The sequence below is a fragment of the Onychomys torridus genome, chromosome 2, assembly GCF_903995425.1.
Source record: "Onychomys torridus chromosome 2, mOncTor1.1, whole genome shotgun sequence".
NCBI lineage: Eukaryota > Metazoa > Chordata > Mammalia > Rodentia > Cricetidae > Onychomys > Onychomys torridus.
The window spans coordinates 63,952,613-63,966,681 of NC_050444.1; the positions used below are offsets into that span (position 1 = coordinate 63,952,613).

General features: G+C 47.3%; 1 protein-coding gene across 11 annotated transcripts in view; it reads left to right on the forward strand.

Annotated features, from left to right (window-relative positions):
• Unc13b (unc-13 homolog B) overlaps positions 1–12,471 on the forward strand; it is a 198,288-nt gene extending 185,817 nt beyond the window's left edge. For 6 of the 11 annotated variants that reach the window (XM_036177288.1, XM_036177289.1, XM_036177293.1 and 3 more), the window contains 15 exons: positions 612–697; positions 4,352–4,478; positions 4,702–4,798; positions 4,913–5,056; positions 5,510–5,587; positions 6,075–6,152; positions 6,636–6,724; positions 6,940–7,092; positions 7,192–7,315; positions 7,413–7,469; positions 7,628–7,708; positions 8,253–8,400; positions 10,841–10,933; positions 11,089–11,248; positions 11,411–12,471. In XM_036177288.1, the coding sequence (XP_036033181.1) occupies positions 612–697; positions 4,352–4,478; positions 4,702–4,798; positions 4,913–5,056; positions 5,510–5,587; positions 6,075–6,152; positions 6,636–6,724; positions 6,940–7,092; positions 7,192–7,315; positions 7,413–7,469; positions 7,628–7,708; positions 8,253–8,400; positions 10,841–10,933; positions 11,089–11,248; positions 11,411–11,696 (1,801 nt within the window). In that variant the 3' untranslated portion in view covers positions 11,697–12,471. Of the gene's footprint in view, positions 1–611; positions 698–4,351; positions 4,479–4,701; positions 4,799–4,912; positions 5,057–5,509; positions 5,588–6,074; positions 6,153–6,635; positions 6,725–6,939; positions 7,093–7,191; positions 7,316–7,412; positions 7,470–7,627; positions 7,709–8,252; positions 8,401–9,824; positions 9,882–10,840; positions 10,934–11,088; positions 11,249–11,410 lie in introns of all 11 variants that reach the window. The other 5 variants (XM_036177284.1, XM_036177285.1, XM_036177286.1 and 2 more) reach the window with 1 other exon arrangement.
• The last annotated feature ends 1,598 nt before the right edge of the window (positions 12,472–14,069 follow it).

The window sequence follows — 14,069 nt, forward strand, 5'->3', positions numbered from 1 at the left end:
GATTGGTCTGTCCATCTGTCTAACAGCCTCTTTCTTTCCTATCTCTCTGTATGTTTGCAGTGCCACTTCTTCCAACTGTCCGTCCATCTGTCCCTCTGTCCCTTGTATCTGTCTGAGTAACTGTTTCTGGAGACAGGTGTGGAAACATAAGGGGGCGGGCCCTATCCAGAATGGGATAGCCTTCCTGGAGAGAAAGGCTTCCGGGACTGGGGCTGTTAGGGGAGCCCGAGGGGATCCAGAGACTATGTGTGCATGTGCCTGTCCATAAAGAATAAAGCTGGCCTTCTTGAGACCCAGTCCTTGCTCTTTCTCCTCCAGCTTATCTATTCTGGGCCTACCCTTAAGCCTCAACACTCCTCAGGGATCTAATGCCTTGTCTTGTCTTACCTTCTGGGCGTTCTGTCCTCTGGGCTCATCTTAGCTGATAGGGTTCCCTTTGCCCTCATTTATCCTACCATTGGTCCCTGGGCCCCTTTTGTCCAGACGAAACCTAGTCCTGTTCCCTAGGACTCTCCTGTCTTCATTGTGTCTTGTAAGAAGTAGGTACCTCGGGATAAATAAAATCAAATAGCTCTTGCCTTGATGTTTACTGTGTTTTTTCCATCTCTCAGGTTTCCTCAGGAGCTGAATGTAGGAAAAGTCAGTGCAGAAGTGATGTGGCATCTGTTTGCGCAAGACATGAAGTATGCATTGGAGGGTAAGGGTCTGCCAGACTCCACCCACCTCATAAGCTGTCTCTTCCCTTTCCCAGACTTCTTCAAGTTCTAGTGTAGTAAGAAACTAGAGGGCAGGTAAGCTATGGGAGGCATTGGATGAATAAAGCTGTAGCCAAAAGAAATAAGGAAAATGGGTGTGCAGATGTAGATTTCTCCTTCCAGCTTTATAACAAATGCCTATCCAAGATCTTTCCAGCCGAGAGAACAGCTTCACTCATGGTGAATATTCCCAGAATGGTGGCTCACTTCCCAGAGAATGGTCTTCTTAGACTTGCCTTTATACTTTTGAAGGGCAAGAGAAGCTTAAACATATAGAAATATCATTATTTCCTCATATTTACTGGCCTGGCTTTTTTTTTTTAACCTGCTCAGAAAGTTGCTTCCCTCACTCTCATAATGCAGAGCCACAGATAAGTTATTATTCACTTTGTTCATTCTGCTTATTCTTTTTTCCATGTCTCACCTTTGCAAAATATCACTTTCTGCCTATGTCAAACTCATCTGTACCCATATGTGCTCACCAATTTAGCTGCCTTTCCTCTCTGTTTGTAGATGTTAGTCTAGCTCCTCAGTCTGTGAAAGAGGATATAGAAGGGAAAGGAGCCATCTGGGACAAGCTCAAAGCAGAGTTCGGATCTCTTGCTTGGGTGAAGTGGAGACGTAGATCACTCTTAAATTTATGAGGTTTAGAATCAGTGACTCTTGAGGTTAAAAGACACTTTGAAGGTCTGTGCTAAATTGGTACAGCCAAACCACATGTGTAATTTATGTTCTGTAATTCAGCCTCAGAGCAGTGGCTGAGTCTTGCTTACTTTGGACTCATCTTTCTGGGCTGTAATCCACACATTGGTTGAAAGGCTTATACAGGTTTTACCTGACCCTGCCTTGGTGAGACAGCACTCACCAAGCCTGATGGGAAGTTGAGTGTCAGTTCTTGAAGAACATCTATGATGCACTTAGCAGAAAAAAGTAAATACTTCTGAAAAATGAACCAACTCATATTCTGTTCAATTTCATTTGGAGGATTAAGACAGCAAGAGATGGATAGAAACAAGTTAAACTTAGGCACATTATTCCATCAGAATCTTTACAGACATTACCAGAATTAGAGAGATTATAAGGTTGAAAGAACTCTTGGAATGAAGGGTGGATGAAAGAAAACAGGGCTGGAGAGATGGCTCAGCGGGTAAAAGCTCTACCTACACAATTCTGATGACTTCATTCTCCTCCCAGAACCCATGTGGAAAGTGGATGCAGGCCAAACATGGTAGCACACACCTTTAATCCCAGCATTTAGGAGTCAGAGGCAAGGGGAATCTTTCTGAGTTTAAGGCCAGCCTGGTCTACATAGCAAATTCCAAGCCAACCATATAAGTGTTGTTAAGTGGGGTGAGGAGCAGACAGTTGCATCCAGCTGGCTAGCTTGCAGTTACTGCATCTCAACAGAAACCTCAGAGAAATGCTATTTCAGTAAGGTAAAAGGCAAGGACCAACTCCCGAAAGTTGTCCTCTGACCTCCACATGTGGACATACACATATATGTAATAGAAAATCGAATAAATAAATAAATAAATAAATAAATAAATAAATTTTAACTCCCAAGTCAAGGACAGGTTATGGAAACATTATTGCCCCTTCTGATAGGTTAACCCCAATTCTACCATAAGTAACAACAATCTCATGAAATTTGCATACACACATATACTTGTTCATCTATCAATGGGTGTACATGTGGATTTGATGTACAGTGCTTAGAAGACAATCTCCAGACTCAGTCCTTAGGTGCCAAGGCACTTTTTGTCTGAGATAGAGTCTTTCATTGGCTTAGAACTTCACCAACTGGTCAGGCTGCCTAGCCCATGAGCTTTCAGGAGTCTGCCTATTTCTACCTCCCATCAGCCATCACCTCCCATCTTGCCACCATGCCCAGCTTTTTGTGTGGGTGCTGGGATCTGAACTCGGGTGCTCATGCTAAGGAGGCAAGCACTTTACCGACTGAGCTATCCTCTCAGTGCCCTTTGCGGTCTGGCTGGAGCATTAACTCTGAGTCTTGTTAAAATCAAGTGTACCCAATGTTGGAACAGTCATCTACTGAGTGTTTATGTACTTAAGTTAATGTTTGATATAGAAATTGTGGCCTGGTATCAGAGGACACATACTGGATTGTCAGAGAATGTAACAGTTATGTGCAAATACAGAAACTCAGAGGTCCTGAAACAAAAGAATGTTCAGGAATCCCTACCCCTGTTTCCAGTGGGTTGTTGAATAAGCGTAAGGGGGAGAGTGCACCTGGTGCTATCATTCTATGTTTCAAGGTCAGGGACTGGTTCAAGATCATCAGGGAACAGGGTAGAAAAGAGGGTCTCTTTGCTCTCCCTGAATTTCCTACTCTTTGTTGTTCATTGGCATCTCTGCTTTGTCACAAGCAACTACTATCGTTCGTATTCGAAAGGTCTTCTTTGCTGGTGGTAAGAACTTTTGGTTGTCCCCTTGCCTCTAGTTTTATACCCTTCCTTCCGCTCACTGCTTCCTAGAAAAAGTAGCGAATGCAGTTTTGGATTACAATGGTCCTAAAGTACCAGAAGATGAAAGTCCAGGGACCTGAAGCCTTTCCAGGCTCTGGCCCAGGCTTCGCTTCCCTGATGAGTGTCTCCTGCACTAGTCACTAGAACCAGTGTCCCCAGACTAGATGTTCTGCCTCGACTTGGAGGAGCAATACCTATGCTATCTCAACGTTGAACAAGGATGTCTCCAAGGATACCAGCTGCTCCTTTTCTCTTGCTTAGTTTTTCCTTCTTCATAACCTTTTTATTGGCATACATGGGCTTTTATTATTCAAAATAATATTCCAGCTGTGAAGGGTAGGTATGATTATACTGTGTGGATGTGGTGAGTGCTCTAGACTCTATGTCAGCCATAAGTGATCGTCATCCTAGATTAAGATTCAGCTACCTAACCCATCATATCCATAGTAATAGTTCTGTTTGCTATAGCACAGTGGCCTGATCTGTGTTTCCATAGTTTCCAAACTGATGGTCCTTATTTGCATATTTCCCTGAGAGCTCATTGTCTTTGTTTCAGCTCTTCCTGGGAGCCCTTCACTTTACCTAAGGATTCTGTCATAACATGGCTGTTCCACTGTCTTTCTGTTTGGCTTTTATGTCTCTGGAAGTTCCCATTAACATATTCATGTCATGTACAACTTAATATCTCTTCATTTAAGCCTACTTGAAACAAACTGAGTTATTAAGACTGAAAACAAACAAACACTAAAAAAAAACATTGTCTTTTCTTCCCCTCAGCCCCCCTATTCCCTGGCAGTCCCCACTAATTATCATTAGCATCCTTTCTTCTCTTCACCAGAGACCAGAGAGTTCCCTTTGCACTTCTAAAAGTTAGAGCAAGAAGACTATAGATTTTACTTGACTTAGTCTCTATAAAGGAAGATTTGGGCCAGGCTGTTGGAGAATGGCTGAGTAGGGCAGTAGTGGGGGTGGAAGGTGGCTGTTAAAAGGACTTGAGTTCCCTGTCTTCTGAGCTGTCTGGCAGAGCCGCCTGCCTGGACCTACCGCCTTAGGAAATCCAGGAACCACGGCTGTGGCTAAAACTTGACCCAGCTCCTCTCCCGTCACTAGAACACCAGAAGGACCGGCTGTGTAGGAGTGCTGACTACATGAACCTGCACTTCAAGGTCAAGTGGCTGTACAACGAATACGTGCGGGACCTGCCTGCCCTCCAGGGACAGGTGCCTGAGTACCCAGCGTGAGTGTGTGGGCAGCAAGAGGAGGGCACTGGGCTTTCTGAAGAGTAAGGGTAGTATCCTACGTTCAGTTCAGCAGGCCAGGCTCAGCTGGCCTGTTGCAGGTACTGCTGTAGAACGAGGAGTGTTAATGCCCTCCCTCCCAGAAGATTCATCTGGAGAAGCTATCAGCATTATGTTGTATACCAGTGGGCTTCAGTCCCTGTTTGCCTGTTCTAACGACAGGTGGTTTGAGCAGTTTGTGCTACAGTGGCTAGATGAGAATGAAGATGTGTCCCTGGAATTTCTGCGTGGGGCCCTGGAACGAGATAAGAAGGATGGGGTAAGTTGGGGTCTTTGGCGACACAGTGGTCTGTCCATGTCTCAGCATTTAGCTATTGGCCAGAAGTTTTTGGCTTCTGCTATGGATGGTTACTCCATGTGTGGTTTTCTTTAGTTCCAGCAGACATCAGAGCACGCACTCTTTTCCTGTTCCGTGGTGGATGTCTTTACACAACTCAATCAGAGCTTTGAGATCATCCGGAAATTGGAGTGCCCAGACCCCAACATCCTTGCCCACTACATGAGAAGGTTTGCTAAGGTAGCGATGGGCCTCCTAGACCCCTGCCCCTTCACATCACCACACTTACAGTCACAGGCCTGAGTTCCACCCTCTTCCATGTGACCTTCAGGCAAAGCCTAACGTTACCTGCTTCCACATTGCTGTGTCTAGAGTAGACAGTCTGTCTCAGTTCTGTTCTGTAATTGACAGGGAGCTTTGCTCCTTCCTGTGAGAGTTCTTCACTCTTGATATTTGGGGGTTTGGTTTGGTTTGGTTTGGTTCATATATTTGAGACCTGGTCTTCTATATAGCCCTGGCTGGCTTTGAACCTGCAGCAGTCCTCCTAGCCTCTGCCTCCAGAGTGCTGGGATTATATTTGTGCACCACTGCAGCTAACTCCCTAAGGTTATTGTTCTGGGATGAGAAATGGAACTTCCGGCAAGGCCCTTGTGAAACGTTAAGGATTCGCTCCTCTTTCCTTTCTTTCCGCAGACCATTGGGAAAGTGCTGATGCAGTATGCAGACATCTTATCAAAGAACTTCCCAGCTTACTGCACAAAGGAGAAACTGGTAGGGCCAGGCCCTGGGGCACTGAGAGGAAAGGCGTGGAGGACTCTGAAATGCTCCTCAACTGTTCTTGACTTCTGGCTCCCTTCCATGCTTTGCTAGAGACTCATGCCACAAGATCATGAGAAGTTAGCTAAGAATGCCTCTGAGCCTCCATTTTGTGCTTTTTCCTCCACTAAGATTTGCTTAGTCTTTTTTTCCCAAGTAAAAATTTTCAGAAAAAATTTCAGATATTCAGAATTATAAATAGAAATACCATGAGCACCTGTGTAACTACCACCTAACCCAAATTTAGGCAAAAATATTTGCCACTAGTCTTTGTTCAAAGAGAATTGTCAGAATTGGCTCCAGATCTCAGTCTTTACGGCAAGACCTATGCAATATGAAGTCCCTGTTGCCTTGGAATAGCATAAAAGTGTGAGGGGCCCTAAGTTAATGGGCACTGTGCTAAAAGGAGCTGAGACTCCAAGAGGCCTCTCTGTCCCCACAGCCCTGCATCCTGATGAACAACACGCAGCAGCTTCGGGTGCAGCTGGAGAAGATGTTTGAGGCCATGGGAGGCAAAGAGGTGAATCTTAGGGGATGTGGTTACTGTGCTTGGTCTAGGTTGAGTAGCCTAGGCACAGGGCTCTACCATCTCTCAATTAAGTGTAGGCTAGGTGTTGAGCTTCAGATTTAAGGTGGCTTCATTTGAGATAGGCATTGTTGTAAAATTCTAGAAAGGAAAAGTAGCCAGTGGGATATGGTACCAACCCAGAGGAACAAGCATAGAGGTTCTCCCTAGGAGGGAGGACCAGGCATTTGGGATCTGGTCCTGGGAAGGAGAATTAGCCATGTGGTAAGAAGGAGAATTGGGCTTGGGGGTGGCGGTGTGGCATGGCCCTAGGAGGGAAGAGCAAACATTGAGGGTAGCCCTAGGAAAGAGGAGAAAGCATTGGGATATGGCCCTAGGAGGGAAGAGCGGGTGCTGGGGTATGGCCTTAAGAGGGAAAATGGTGGTATATGAAGAAGTGAAAGGCAGCAGTCTGACCTGGCTACCCCATGGATATAGCTGGACTCTGAAGCTTCAGACAGTCTGAAGGAGCTGCAGGTGAAACTGAATACAGTTCTGGATGAGCTCAGCATGGTGTTTGGAAACAGGTTAGTGGCCCCCAAAATACACAGCCCTTAGAACCAGATGTAGTTTTTGGCCATTCCTGGAGCTGCTAGCCACACTCATTCAGCTGCAGATCTTCCTGTATTCCTGCATATTGTCCCTCATGGAGATGCAACCTAAAGAAATGCGTCTCCACTGCTGGTGTTGCTCCAGTGTCGGTGTGGGGGCATTGGGGGCTGCATTGTGAGCACGTGTGTAGCTTCCAGGTGCGGATTGATGAGTGCGTTCGACAAATGGCCGACATCCTGGGCCAAGTTCGGGGCACGGGAAATGCCTCCCCCAACGCCAGGGCCTCCGTGGCTCAGGATGCAGATAGTGTACTGCGACCTCTCATGGATTTCCTGGATGGCAAGTGAGTATAGCACCCTGAGAGGAGAAGCAAAGCTGAGGGGCCTCTGGGGAGCAGGCACTCCAGACGCTCCCCAGCCTCACCTCTTGCCTGAATCTGTAGCCTCACGCTCTTTGCCACTGTGTGTGAGAAGACGGTATTGAAGCGCGTCCTGAAGGAGCTCTGGCGGGTGGCCATGAACACCATGGAACGAGTGATCGTCCTGCCTCCGCTCACTGACCAGACAGTGAGCACACACGCCCCGCCCCTCCCCGCCCCCGCCTCCTTCCCTCACTCCCCACTTCCTCTGAAGTCCTGCTTTTGACTGATCGCTCTCTGCCTAGGGCACCCAGCTGATTTTAACTGCTGCCAAGGAGCTGAGCCAGCTTTCCAAACTCAAGGTTTTTGGGGTCCTCACGAGGCCGCAGGGAGGGTGCCTGGGGGCCTGAAGTGGGGGCCTGAACTATTACTATGGGGGCGATTTGTGAACTGGCTGGTGGGGGCACTGTATTTATGACTGTCCTGGGCTTTCCTGATACTGTTTTCTCTGGGGTTCCAGGACCACATGGTACGAGAGGAAACACGGAATCTCACTCCAAAGCAGTGTGCCGTCCTTGACCTGGCTTTGGACACCATCAAGGTGGAGGCTTTCCCCTTTTCCAGACAGTCACCCCATGCACATTTGGACTTGACTTCCCACTCTGCCAGACTAGCTATCAGACACTTAGCATTCCACATCCAGAGAACAAGGCCTAGGCAATGTCAGGGATTCAGAGAGAAAGAGAAATGATTCCAAGTCTAAGACACAAGATTGGTAAAGGGATAAGTCAGGTGCATGTGAACTGTGACGAGGCATTTGGGGAAAGTATGTCTGAGTTATCAAGTTTCCTGAGTTTCAGAGAGGTAAAAGATCACTTTTGTCTCTTCTCCCTACCTAAAATGCTTCTATCTCAAACCTGCCCAACTAGATTGGCCCTTTCTTCAAACACCACCTCCAGAAATATGCTCCTCCCCAGCTGCTCCTGCCAAATACCCCACTGATGCTGAGGGACTATGGCCGGCTCTGTCGGTGCTTCTGATTTGTCAAATGGGCTGTTGTGACAGTCCTCTTCTGGCTTCTCTGAGGACAGCTGGGGAGCTGCCTCTCTGTGAGGGGATGAAGCAGGTGATCATTTATCTTTCAGCAATACTTCCATGCAGGAGGCAATGGTCTGAAGAAAACATTCCTGGAGAAGAGCCCAGACCTGCAATCTCTACGTTACGCCCTGTCTCTGTACACACAGACTACAGACACTCTCATCAAGACATTTGTGCGCTCGCAGACTGCCCAGGGTAAGGGCCTAAGGACTATATGTTCCCACCTCCCCTCCCATATACAGTGCCTGTAGGGAATTAGTATTATTTAGCCCTTGGAGAGGATCCAGTTGCTCCTTCAAGCTTGGATTTCAACATTCTATACTTACCTTCAGTACTTTACCAGGCACATGCCCACATCAGTCAGAAGGATGAGAGTCACAGGGACTTTGAAAATATGTCTGGTATTCCTTTATTCCTTTTCCTGGCCATTTCCTACCCAGTCACATTTTTTGGGCTCACCTATACCCTATCTGGTAATGGGGAAGAAGTAAGAAAAATCTGTGAGGAAGCCTTGACAGGGAATGCTTGGATACACATGAAGCCTTATAGCTTTACTTGAGGTTCTGGAGAGAAGAAGCAAAGTACTCCCCATAACCTACAGCATGGCTGAAGAAAAAAAGAAACTAAGGCAAATCATGGGACCTGAAGGGTGTACATAGCAGATGCTGTAGGCTCAAGAATGATGCTTATGCACTGTGGACCAGGGAGCTGGCTTGGTTTGTTTGGGGGTGGGGCACATTTTTGTCTTGGGAATTCCAGTCCTCAATCTACTTCCTGCCACCAGTTAGGCCTGTCCAAACTAGAGCACATCTGCAAAGACGGGTTCATCCTGGAATTCTGACCTGATCCCGAAGCAGGGTCCTTCCAGGAGGCACCTACAGGCACACTTAAATGGCATCCTCCAGGAAGGCTTGGGTGGGCTGCCAGGAGTATGAACTTGACGGCAGAGCAGGCGTGAGTCTTGCCAAGCTGTGGATGTGAAATGTAGAGCTGACCGGGAAGGAGAAATAGAAATGTAAGCCGTTAAGACTGGAAGTGATTGAAGGTGAGAAAATGGAGGGATTGTGCAGCACTGCTCCACTTCTTACAGCTGTTCTCAGTCCAGGGTCTGCAGGAGAAAGCAAGAGAGCAGGCAGGGGTGTGGCTGAAGAGGACAGGGAGAGCTTTTGCAGAGCTGAGGACATGTGAGGCCCGGAGTACCAGGGCAGTTCTGAGTTCATTCAGGCTTTTTGGCCGCATGGTGATACAGCTGGGTAACGGTGAAGAAAGGCATAAAGTGCTAGCAGGGCTGCACCCCAGGGAGACCACATGTGCATGGTTTCATCTGTTGTCATTTAAGGGCCTCGGAGATCAGAACCTGCCACCTCTCCCTTGCCCCACTGGTCTTAGATACTTTCTGTCTGTTTTCTACTGTTCTGCCATGCTGTAGTTGGTGTCCAAACTGTGACATCTACTGGGGAATACTTGGCTCTTAGACTTCCTTCTGCGCCCCGCCCCAGTCTAAGCTTCCTCGGAATGTATTTGAACTCTCGCGAATGACTCTAATTCTTGACCTAACAACTCTTCTTTCTCTGTCCTACCGCTGCTCACCTCTTGACTTGCCTGTCCTCCTCGCTCAGTGCATGATGGGAAAGGTATTAGGTTTACTGCTAATGAGGACATTCGGCCAGAAAAGGGTACGTTCTCTTACATTGTGCAGACATGATCGAACACTGACTTACCCTGTGAACTACAGTGAGGTGTGTTCTGGGGATGGCTGAACCAAGTTCAGGAGCTCTATACCAAACCCTTGACCTAGGCAATGTATTCATATAGCCCCGGAAGAACTTCTGTTCTTGACCCCTGTCTTGTCCTCAGATTCTCCACCAATACACCTCAGGACAAAGGAGGGTTTTCTTTGAGGCACAGGATAGTGACACGTTCTCAAAATCAGATGAGGCCCCTGCTGAGAGATACCTATTCACTGACCCTATTCAGAGATTGTGACTAGAGAGTTGTTCTGTGGATTTAATAGAAGGCCTCGCAAGCAGGGACATCCAGAAATCCTGAGGACATCACAAGGTTGCATCTCTTGATTAGAGCATTAAGAGATGTCATAAGTCGCTGGGCGGCGGTGGCGCATGCCTATAATCTCAGCACTTGGGGGCCAGAGGCAGGTGGATCTCCTTGAGTTCGAGGCCAGCCTGGTCTACAGAGCGAGATTCAGAACAGGCTCCAAAGCTACACAGAGAAACCTTGTCTCCAAAAAATTAAAAAACAAAAAAACAAATAAACAAAGAGATATCCTAAGTCAGGGCACAGTAGCACATGCCTGTAATCTGAGAAATCAAGAGGCTGGAGCATGAGGCTCTCAAGTTCAAGTCCAGCCTGCACTGTGTAAGAAATAAGAGTGAGAGCAAAGCAGAGGGAAGTGGGTGGATCTCAGTGCATGTGTCAGGAAGTTCTCCCAGGATTCTGTCAGCTTATCTGGAGCTATAGTGCACAGCCTCATTCTTTCTCTCCTGTTGTTACTTTCCCGTGACTGCTGTGGGTGATTTCTTCTCACTTTAGGGTAGGATGTGAGGTGGGAGCATTTCAAACCCTCCTTTCACCTGGAATCTAGTTCTCTAGTAGGCAGTCTTCTGTCTGTCCTCAGGGGCTGGTGTGGATGACCCTGTGGGAGAAGTCTCCATTCAGGTGGACTTATTTACACACCCTGGCACTGGGGAGCATAAGGTCACAGTGAAAGGTAAGTGCTGTTGACTTACAGGTTTGCCTTTTCCTTGACCATGGCCGCACTCATCCCAGTGCTCCAGCTCAGTCCTTCTCAAGGGGAACATACCCTAGGGTCGAAGAACTGGGAATACTGGTGGGGTTCCTCACAGATCTCCCTTGTTTGGGTAGTGGTAGCAGCCAATGACCTCAAGTGGCAGACAGCGGGTATGTTCCGGCCTTTTGTGGAAGTGACCATGGTTGGCCCACACCAAAGTGATAAGAAGAGGAAGTTCACAACCAAATCGAAAAGCAACAACTGGACTCCTAAGTACAATGAGACATTCCACTTGTAAGTAACAGAGCAGGACACCTACAGGTTCTGGAAAGAAGGAGTGCTGGGTGGTAAGGGTGGAGAGACTCGGTATAGACTCCTGGGTTACATGTCAAAGTTGGGTGAATTCAGCAGAAAATGTTCATTTCTGGCTTTTTATCCTCTGCTCTGTGCTCATAGCCTCCTGGGAAACGAAGAGGGTCCAGAGGCCTATGAGTTACAGATCTGTGTGAAGGATTACTGCTTTGCCCGGGAGGATCGTGTGATAGGGCTGGCAGTGATGCCCCTGAGGGATGTGGCAGCCAAGGGCAGCTGTGCCTGCTGGTGCCCATTGGGCCGGAAGATCCACATGGACGAGACAGGCATGACCATCCTCCGGATTCTGTCTCAGAGGAGCAATGATGAGGTCGCTCGAGAATTCGTCAAGCTCAAGTCAGAATCTCGTTCCACAGAAGAAGGGAGTTGAGCATCTTTGTGCCATCCAGACAGCACCAGCTGCAGAGACTGGTCAGGGAGAGTGAGCTGTGCAGCCAGCATAGAGTCCTTGTAGTCAAAAGGCTGGCTCTCCTCCCAGTTAAGGATGTTTAAGGAGAATCTTGGGGTAGTAAGACTGTGGCTTTTCAGAGAAAAGTCATGAACCTCCAGCCAGTAGGTCTGTGGTGCTACAAGCTGGGCTGAGGAGCTGCTTCCTGGAGAGATTTTCCCATAAATAGAGAGGGACAGACATTTCCAAGAATGCCAGCTATTCTTGGTAGACAACTGTCCATTCCACCTCCCACTTCTACCCTTCTTTAAACCACACTTTGTCCCGTTAGATGCTTACATGCTTATCATTAGAAGATGTTTAGAAGGCCTAGAGCTTGTACCTGGCTGACCTACTGATACTCCTGAGCTCTGAGGTTCATATCGGAGATTAGCCAGAGCAGAAATGCACAGACTGGAATTCACTGTCACTTGAGCAACAGAACCGGTTTGTGTGGATCCAGTGAGAACAAGGCTTGGGAGCTGAACAAGATACCTTCTGTAAAGGAGTTGGCTCGTTTCCTTAACTCAGACTATCTGTCATGAGTCAAAGAAGGTTCACACGGTGCTTTGGAGCCCTGAGCAGAATATTTCTTTGGAATCCAGGCACCAGGGGTCTCACCTGCCCAGAGTACTCCCAGCTCCTGCTCCTGTCAGTAGGGAGTGATGCCTAGAACACACACACACACACACACACACACACACACACTCACACACACTCACACACACACTCACACACACATACACTCACACACACATACACACACACTCACACACACATACACTCACACACACACACTCACACACAGACACACACACACAGACACACACACACAGAGACACACTCACACAATTCTTATGTTATAGACATGAGGGCTAACTAAGGATCCAAGGATATTTTCTTGAGTAGTCCCTGAACAAAGCCAAAAATCATGGAAAACTACCTAGAAAGAGCTGTCCTCACCTATGGCCACAACCTCTGGCTGTCCTCCTTGAAGAAAACATCTAGTCTTTGGCCTTCCTGCTTCTCTTTGAGACCAGCTGCTGTTCCCCTTGGATTGGTCAAGCACAAAGGAGGAGCTTGGACTCTCATTCATTCCTCTGTATGAGCTGGATGGAGGGTAACCTCAGCACTCGCTGGAAGCTCAGGGACAGACTTTCAGAGGGTCAGATGAGTTTCCTGGACCCTTGCTCAGAGATGTGACTTGTTCCTTGGATTTCCTGATAGTAGCCTCCTGAAATTGCTAAGGACTCAACATTGTACAACAGCCAACACATGAAACAAACCAAGCATTTTTGCTGTTTTTAACTATTATATGTGCCATTGTTACAGGAAATTATAGGCTAGAATGTAATAAATTATCTTATAGCAGCTTTTGGGGGCTGGAATTCTGTAAAGATGTGGAAAACCATAAAAATAAGTGTCATATTTAAGGATAGCTTTTGGATCAACAGCCCCTGGCTATAACCCCCACCTCCTTATAGCCAAGTGGTGGGACCTGAAGTTGTTCTGAATGAGCACTGATTCAGCAGTCAGTAGGCTGAATCATTTTGGTTTGGACTGAGACAACCAGTCTGATAACAGTCTTGTGACCTAGGACATCAACTTCCTGCAAGAGGCCCAGAAGGTAAGGAAATGACATGTGCCATAGAACGTAGCCCTTCCTTGTCTAGAGTCAGAAGGACAGACCAGAGCTGTGAAACAAGGCAGATGTCTGTTGAGAGATGCAGAGTATAGCATAGTGCTGAGGCTGCCATAAACAGCACAGGTTAGCCTTCTCAGCTCTTTTCAAGGAAGATAAGCTGTGGTAGCAAACTAATGAGGCCTCCTGAAATCAGAAAAGATGACACAAGAAGTGTAGGCCTCACATACTCCTTCAGACTGCTGTCACCACCTGTGAGAAGAAACTAGCCCCATTTCCATTGCTTGACAATAGACCCTTTCTGTTCAGTTGCCAGGGCGTTGTACAGCTGCTTTCTTCTTCTTCTCACCCTCCTAAAGCAGCTACCTTCTGTCACTTCTGCATCCAAACTGCCCCTAGGGCTGGGCAGGGGAGTTTACACTTTGAGCCCAACAATTGGAAGACAGAGGCCTTTGGATTGTTGTTTGAATCTTAGATGGCCTTTTAATAAAAAACAAAAACAAAAAACCAGTACCAGATATTGGGGTGAAAGCTGAAAGATCAGAGAAGCAGAACAGCCGGCCTCTAGTTCCTACCTCTATGAAATGCTCAGTCTAAAGAGAGTGCATTCCTATTTCCTCACATCTGCTTCCTCTGCCCTGCCATATTACTTCCTGGGATTAATGGCATGTGTA